We start from the raw sequence: 8,712 nt of genomic DNA, 5'->3' as shown, positions 1-8,712 counted from the left end.
ACATGGGGGGAAATCTATTCTAAAATATATTAGGCAAGATAGTGGCAGCCTTTGTGGTCACTTTATGCAATTTTAAGCAGTTTAACAACTCGTGTTAAGAATTAAAAGTGTTTTTCAAGATTAAATTGATTTGTAAAAAAAATAATAGACAAGCGTGCGACATGTTTATATATTCCACCTTTTGCTTTAGTTTTTGATCCTGATTTTCTGTTAATAAAAATATTTTAAATATCAAATAGAAATGATCATATAATTATAGTACTGTTCCCCAATCCAAATAAATAATTTCACTGTGTTAATTTCACAATATCTAAAAACCCACTCAAAGGCTTTGAAAGGTTTCTTTCAATAGAAGTGAGTTCCCTGGTCATTAGAATTCAACAGATTTCTTTTAATCTATTAAAAAAAAAAGCTTGACAAATAAACATTTAACAGAAGGAAAACAGATACAGGCCTATCTAACTTCCAATTTAACATACTTTATGTAGCCTATATTAACGTTAAGTGTAATATTTCAGACAGCGCCTGAAGGCAACAAACATCGGTACCAAAAAGGATCTGCACCCAAGAATCTGTGTATTACTGTTTGGAGTTGAGCCACTGGGGCAAGCTGAGAATTATGCATCTGGTTGCTCAAGATGTCAAAGCACCTCGTAGGTGGTTCTTTAAGCATTTCGAATTCTCTCGACATGCGAGATTCCACAGCCTCATGTCTGCATTTTAAACCGGGAAAAGCAGGTAACTCAGCCTGAAGGAGCAGACACAGGTGTCCCAGGTACACACCATGCCAAATGGCTTTTTTAATGTAGTTTGTTGAACTGTAGTTTCACACATTACCACTGGGTGGGAGCAGCGAGGACACTAGAAGAAGCTTTCTGTACAAATACTTTCAGCTAAATTGCCTTACAGTGTTTCCTCTAACAGCATGCTCATTTAGGTTTCTCATCCAAAGTTTAAAGCAGGAAGAGGACAAGATGAATAAAAGGGAAATTGGGGGCTTTTCAGGTGGAGAGGGAAACGTTGTAGACAAAGCTCCAGGAGGAAGAACAGGAGGGATGAACCGAGAGTAAGACAATCTTTTAACTATATAAAAGGAACAAAAGCAAGTGTCAAATGAACAAATAATTATAAATCATGAATTGAGGTCAATAAAAATGTATATACAAGAAATGAATATACGTTTATACAAATGAATGTAAATCCATCCAATTATAGGTCAAATAAAAATAAAATAAATCAATAAGTTCATAGTTTTAGGAATGTATTCAATTTATAGCATAACTCATTTTTAAAACCTTATATTAATTCCTGTTTTTATTTCCAATTGATGCTTGATACTTATTTGCATGACACTTGTGGCCCTCCATGCTGGCAACCTTTATCTGCAGTTACTGTAAATAAATGTTGCACTTATGTACTGTTTATTCTTAACTGCAGGTACTTGACTTCTAACACTGTTTCTAACCGGTTAGGTCTTCTCCTCAGAAGAATAATCACACAGAACAGGTCAAGGTCTCGTCTCTTTGCCCAAATGTTCTTCTTTTACTTCATTCATTGTTTAATGAATACAGTGAGAGACAAATAAATACAGACAGAACAGCGGCTAAGAGGAGAGGAGGAGGACGAGGAAGAGATGGTTTGATGTGGAAAAGTTGAGGGACAGAGGAGGAGCAGCAGGTGTGGAGTTGATTCCTCTGAAGTAAAAACTGGAGCCACGAGGCTGAAAAAGTTTTGTTCTCTATTCTTCTTCTGTTGAGATCTTTGTGATCCTACAAGTCTGATTCTACGGAGTATAACGGCAACTGGACGTGTTTCAAGAACGAACTACTCAAGTAAAAAGTCCCATATGTGTGAACGCTGTTGCAAGTTGAGGAAGTGCAGGTCAGTAAGGAGGGAAAAATGCAGGGAAAGAAAAGACGATGCGAGGAACCCTCATTCTGCATAAATCTGCCAAAGATAACAGGAACATACTTTAATCGTTAAAAAGAATACAAAAAGTGCCTGGTTGCCTTTGTTTTTTTTGTTAGTTTTTACTTGAAAAAATACTTTAAAAGTAACAAATCAACAGAAAACAGTAGTGGTAGAGGTTTGAGCCTGACTTAATAGAGGGCATATTCAAAATAAAAGTTATAAAGTGTGCTTGATTCAATAAATCACATTGACTTAAATCAAACGCACTACAACTTTTAAAAATATTTCAAGCATGCCCTCTTATCTGCCAAGCCCTGGGGTGAACATACACATGAATTGGGGGTGTTTGTTGTATTAACAAAGGAGAAGATAGTTAGCAGAAGGAGGACATGGACGCTGTCCTGTCGATATTAAGACTTGTCTGCTGATTTCAGGAGGTTTTCTTTGCTCCTTCTCTTCACGTCCCAGTTGTAGACTCGTGCCATGTCTGAGGGGAGCAGTGAGTTAAGGAACAGCAGCAGCAGTGTGACGGCAGGATCCGTCATATTAAAAACAGTGTTTCAGATGTTTATTTCACAGTGTACTGGAGGTGTGCACATGTAGTAGGTAGGTATGACAAGAGAACAAACCTGTGATGTTTCCATGCCTCGCTTCACCACACCAAAAGGTCTTGGTAACGAATTCTATAGTTTTTCAGGCACCGACCGAATTGCCTCCTTAGTATCGAATATCAAAAAATGCCTCGTCATTTTAATACCTAAGGAGTAAATCTTATCAGTGTCAGTGTGCCAATCTGAATGCAGCATGCTTCTCACCAAGATCTAATAATGCTGCTGATTGGCTGTCATAACATTTAACATTACACATAGTAGAGACGCGCAGGCAAAACTCAACGTTACTGCACAGGGACGGGGCTCACGAAGTAGGAGCTAAAAAATTAATAAAAAGATTTGTGCCATAATGTGTAATGTTGCAATTTCTTTTTGTTAAAATGGATTTCATTAAAACTGGTATCGAAAAAAGTATTGTTTAGGAAACGGTTTCGGAGTCACAGTATTGAAAATCTTTGAATGATACCCAGCCCTGCATATCAGAGAGGTGTTGTGCTCGTTTTGAATGCGAGATGTACTTGCTAATTGTTTTTTGGAACTAATTCATAATAATGAAAGTAGTAAGACCTCTAACCATCTCCGATTTAATCCATCCACGCAGATGCAATACCAAGGTTTGTCCAGCAGATGTCCTCATTTTCAACACAATTGCTTCAGAGTAATTCAGCACCATCAATGAACAATGAATAAATCATGAGCTTGTGCTACACAAAATTGCAACGACAGCTCCACAGAACTTTGACTGAGCGCAATGCCCAACCTGAATGGACCACATAGTGGAAGGATACTGACTTCGGTGGTAGTGAACTGGTCGCGCAGGAAATCCAGATCATCCTCGAGTGTCTCTAGGTTACGAGATGCCGTGGATAGGTTCTTCTCTAGGAGAGCCTGGGCATCATCAATGTCGTACTCTAACATGACGTTAGCCTGTTAGAGTATGGGGGGGTAGGGGGATGAGATGCAGAGAGGACTCAAGTTATAGCCTTAACCGATGTAGCCTCTAACCTCTCCTGAGCATTACCGATCCTTCATTCATCACTTAAGTTTACCTTTTCTAGAACTTTATAACTTCTGCCCAAATATCTCATGCTTGTCTTGCACTTATAACCATTTTGTTACACGGTTTTACGATGCCTACATACTAGTGAAATAAAACTGACTTTAAATCGGAGCTCTACATACCCCTAGCCATAGGCAGACTTTGTCGGTGGGCGGCACTGAGGCCTTGCAGTAAACATTGTCAGCCAACAGGAAGTGTGTCTCCATGGGCGCTGTGGTCTCCTGGGGAAACAAAAACATTAAAGCAAGGCGTCCATCATTCATTTTTTCATCACACTCACCCCCGTTTCTAACTAAGTTTGATCTTAAGACGTTTTGTATTTTCCAACACGCTGCTCAGATAGATGGACGTATCGGCTAATAAAGACCCTTGAAGATAAAGAATTGTTTTTTGGTTTTTAAGGATTTATACGATAAGATCTTAGATTTGTTTATTTTTGTATAATTGACTTATTCATTGTTTGCAGCCTATACATATTTTTATTTGAAACATTTAGAACCAGCTACTAAAGGATTTTTAATCTTAAGTAAATCTTTAACATCAGAAATATTGACTTAATCTATATTGCGACATTTATCAATATGCATTGATATACAAATATATTGTGATTGAAGTTTTTGCCCTATTGTCCAAATCTCAAACGCTCATTAAATGCTATGCAACGTGGATTTAATGACCCAATAAGCTGCATGCATTGGTGTCAATGATTTAAATAAAGCCATAAAATAAAAATGAGTTTTAAGAAGAGGTGTAAAAGAGCATTTCCACATTAGTTCACAAAGACGACGATACACACCTTTTTCTTCTGCATGTGTCGCAGGATTTCTAGCGTCTGTGTGATTTGTGGGATCTGGCTTTTCAACCTACATAACAAGAGAAGTAAAACGTTTTAGTTCGAGTAAGGAAGGCATTCATTAAGTTATTACATTCATGTTACACAGCCAAATGCAAATGTGGATGTTATTACAGGAGTGTATGTGTGTGTACACCAAGGAATTTTCTGAAATTCAAAAGTGGCATAAGAGATATAAACATGATAAATAAGTAGAATTATAACACATAATGATAATACATTTTCTTTATGAGAGTCAGTGATGTTAAATACTTATTCATAGAGTTTTAAGTACATACAGTAAGCATATTGCATTGGGGGAAAAAAACAAAAACAGACATTTTCTATTCAAGCCTGGTAAATCTTTTATACTCATTAGGATACAATTATTTATTGTAAAAACTACAAACACCAACAATCTTTGTCTTTGTTGCATTTCCGGAATATTATGTGAAAACTAGGGCTGGGACGATTCGTGTAAATGCGTCGACGCGTCACTAAATAAAATAAATAAATAAAACTCACGTGCGAATTAATTAATGTAATGCAGAACTAATGTAATGCGGAACTGCTGTTAGATACGCAGGTTCTAGGGTCACCTAATCTGTACCTCCGCCTTATCTCTGAAACTAGCCGAGCTCCTCCGCCAACATGACGGTCCAGTGAGTGAGTCAGAGATAGCAGCATGAAAGGACGAGTATGGCGAGTGGTGGCGACCCGCAAGAGTTCCCCGCCGGCCTCTTTAAGATTGCAAGTTTGGCAAAACTTCGAGACTGTATGGCTGCAGCCTGGAGTCTCCCGTGTCACGTCCTCTTGTCTAATGCCGTCCCCGCCTCGAAAACTTCGGTCTCCGGGTCAGTCCCAGTAGTAGGCTACAGGCGAGAGAGTGGTGGATAAGACGAGGACTGCGTGTCGGCGTTGTTCAGCAGTTGTTGGGTATGTGAGTGGAAATACATCTAACATTCTAACGCATATTCGACGCCATCACCCAGATGTGCCAATCACTGGAACGAGACAAAAACAAACTGTCCAACTTCTCCTCCCTACAGTGCTTAACCAGCCTTTAGATACAAATAATTAAAAGTTAAATTAAAAGGAAGAAGAGCTTGGATGTTAAACAAGAGCTTATTCATTATTTTACCTACTGCTGTTAAAAAAAGCAAATACAGGCTGCTCTTTTTGCACTTGCTCCGTTTACTTTAAGTTTTTATTTTTGTATTCCTCCTGAAAGTGACTTTATTTTGTGGTTGGATTGATAGCCTACATCTGGCTTCAGGTTGCACTACAAATTCATTTTACTTGAACAGTGCAGTGTTAAACTATTTTAATAAATAGAGATTTGAACCTTATTGAAATTTGTTTTGTGTAAATTGTTAATAATTGAGCAATGGGTAAATAATTACTAATTGAAAAATGAATCGTCAGATTAGTCGACTAATCGAAAAAATTATCGCTAGATTCATCGTTTAAAAAAATAATCGAGTCTTTGTTTTGACAGCATGAAGGCTATTCCCCTTTCACTGGTAAGCAAAAACGTCTGCTTACATTCATATTAAGTACTAGTCAGTCTTCTATCTTCTCATTACACATTACAGGTTATTGAGCAGTCCTGGCAGCACATGAAAAAATAGGATAGCAAACTGTCTAGTTTCACAAAGACAAACTCCAGTGTCAATTTATTATATGCGAGCAGACTAGATGTCTTTTTGTCTTTTGTGTTACCTGAGCTTCTTCTGAGACAGATTGAGCTCCATGTATTTATATTTCTGGTACTGTTCGTCCAGCTTCCTCAGAGCTGAATCTGCCGTCTCATTCCCCGGCTGCTTCATAAAAGAGTCGACATCCTCCTGTAAAATTCAGCAGAGGAGAAAGAGCACACGGTCAAGCCAAGACATTCTAGCCGGAATGATATCTGAGTCAATTCAATAACAATAATTCAACAAACATCTAACATAACACTCTTTTATTAGGAGTGATTTAATTTTTTAAGAATTACCACAAATACCCAGGAGCAGGAAATGTAAAGTTATCTGTGCTGTCTGTTTGACAAGCTATATGGCAACACTAGTTTAAAAATGACCTCAAACATATCTTGACATTTCCATACTGCAATCTCTAGCGATTCATCAGCCGATAAATTACCGATACAAAATAATGTCTTTTTTTTATGCGAATAATATGGGCCCAGCCAATGTATTGGCCAGACTCTACAATCGTCAAATACGTAGGCCTACTCAAGAAAAAAACTAATGAGCATAGTTATTTTGAATGTAAATGTTCCTGATAAACTGAAGGATGAAGTGTTCCTTTGTGTTATGAAAATTCTCCTACTTCTTAAGCTAAATAAAAAAAGCCTCTTGGATCAGCTTAAAAAAAGGCATGCCACAAAGTTTAAAACAGGGCTGTTTTTCTGACGACATGAAAAGCTTTTACAGGACTGCAAACGCTACGTACATATGATCATCTTATAAAATATGATGCATTGCTGTAAATTAAACTACCCAACAGCATATTAAGGAGTTCAAATTAGTACAACCGTAAACATCTGCAGCAGTAAAATGCAACATGTTAATGCAGCAATAATAGAGACACTACAGGTGAATAGGGTACAACATTTTAGCTAACATGTCACCATGAAACTTCCCCAGTTGATTACATAGCTAGAAGAAGAAACATTTTTTTTGAATGACAAGTATTTTGAAATGTTATGTTTAAATGTGCAAATGAGGCATTCCCTATTGCATACTTTGGTAAATTTGGGCGTAATCTAACGTTACAGTCGCAAATAGAAAAACTAAAGTAAAATAATCACCTAAATGTGTATTTTGGATGTTTGTTTCCCCCACTTACGATAGTCCCTTGATGTACAGTTTTCACTGCAGGACTTTTACTTGTAGTGGGGTATTTTCACAGAGTGTCAGTACTCTTAGCTAGTAAAGGATCTGAATAAAGCAGTATTAATATTACCTAACAATGAATGGGAAAGGTTGGAGGCAGCTATCGCTATTTTAAGCAAGAGCTTTATTAGCAAAGCAGGTTACCAGGCTAACGTGTAGGCTAACTTAAATAATTGAAAGCCTAAAGAGGAAACGAGGTACAGTGAAAATAAAGAAGCAGCTCACACACAGACACTGTGATGTCCATAGATGGAGGTGAGGAGCCGCCCAGCCTGCACACACAGCAGGATTAGCTAGCTAGCTCTCCGGCTAACTAGCTAGCTCGTAGCCAGCATGACGCGCCCACACATCGGCTACACGTATAAAAGTGTGTTTTCAACGGCCTAACACCATTGAAGACATGTAGTAAAAGGGAGGAATGTCAGCCTTTACGCACCACAAACACGGCTTCGGGGATTCCGAGGTGCTTTCTCTTTGTCGCCTGAGCAGCATTGCTGTTGTCTATGGTCGCCGCCATCTTGGAGAGAGGCTACTCCTTCCTTCCTTACGTCAAAACCGTCTCTGCTTACGTACAAGTCGGTGCGTCCACATCAATGGTCCACCGTATCAGGAGCAGCGTGGACGCTCGGCTGCCTCTAGTGGCCACAGGCTGCATTTGCTGCTAGTGCTACTAAGTTACCCATAGATATACAGTACAGTGGGCTATATACTGTCTACACCAGTAGCCTACTACAGTTGCAGTGGTGTAAGAAGATCCTTTACTGAACTGCCCCTCATAAAAGTAGCCTGTTGACTCCACACTGTGGAAATACTCCACAGTAAAAGTCTTGATTTCTAAACTTCACATTAGCAAATGTACACTAGGCTTATGTATCAGTTAAATGTATTTAGTAGGCTAGTATAAAGTATATTCATAGTGCAGTAAAATGTTCCCTGTCAGTGTTTTCCTATTATATACGATGTTTCTGATATGAGTTTTGAATATTTGGGGGGTTGTAACCCCACATCCCCACATAAATTACGCCTATGGATGTTAACAGCTCTTTTAAAAAACAAAACCCCTGGGAAGCAGCCAGATCTTTTTTTTTTTTTAATTAGTCGGCTAGTGGGTTGTTATAGTTAATCTGAATAGGGTGTCCAAAATAGAAGGTTTGATCCTGTATGGATAAATATATTTTGACATGAAACAGTTAAGACTCACAGGACTACTGCTTTAATATTCAGGTTGAACAAAGCAGCCTATTGTGACAGCAACAGCCACCAATCTGAATTTGAATGGTAATACATAGATGCATCATTGATCTCAGGTTTTTGGAATCATCCTTATGGAATCATCCATTCTCATATTTAGGCTAATTGACCAGAAACCCAATGAAGGAGGTATGGTGGCTACCTGCCCAA

The 8,712-nt window shown here is 38.3% G+C and overlaps 1 protein-coding gene across 1 annotated transcript; it reads right to left on the bottom strand.

Moving 5' to 3' along the window:
- Positions 1-776: 776 nt before the first annotated feature.
- vbp1 (von Hippel-Lindau binding protein 1) lies at positions 777-7,879 on the bottom strand. The gene is made up of 6 exons (XM_039823393.1): positions 7,748-7,879; positions 6,137-6,261; positions 4,379-4,445; positions 3,705-3,803; positions 3,311-3,449; positions 777-2,398 (listed from the first exon to the last, which is right to left on the bottom strand). Exons 1-6 carry the CDS (start codon positions 7,826-7,828, stop codon positions 2,322-2,324), a joined length of 588 nt encoding a protein of 195 aa, XP_039679327.1. The 5' UTR covers positions 7,829-7,879; the 3' UTR covers positions 777-2,321.
- Between the last annotated feature and the right edge of the window lie 833 nt (positions 7,880-8,712).

The sequence above is a fragment of the Perca fluviatilis genome, chromosome 14 (genome assembly GCF_010015445.1).
Source record: "Perca fluviatilis chromosome 14, GENO_Pfluv_1.0, whole genome shotgun sequence".
Taxonomy (NCBI): domain Eukaryota; kingdom Metazoa; phylum Chordata; class Actinopteri; order Perciformes; family Percidae; genus Perca; species Perca fluviatilis.
Note: the sequence above shows the minus strand (reverse complement) of the source record. Positions and strands in the feature narration are given on the sequence as shown.

What these genes read in the sequence shown, in the direction of transcription:
- vbp1 (XM_039823393.1), bottom strand. Translation starts at nt 7,828, where the DNA reads ATGGCGGCGACCATAGACAACAGCAATGCTGCTCAGGCGACAAAGAGA. An exon ending in AAGTCTGCCTATGGCTAGGG is followed by an intron (nt 3,450 to 3,704) that starts GTATGTAGAGCT and finishes ATACTCTAACAG; the next exon opens with GCTAACGTCATGTTAGAGTA. An exon ending in GTTCACTACCACCGAAGTCA is followed by an intron (nt 2,399 to 3,310) that starts GTATCCTTCCAC and finishes TGCTCCCCTCAG; the next exon opens with ACATGGCACGAGTCTACAAC.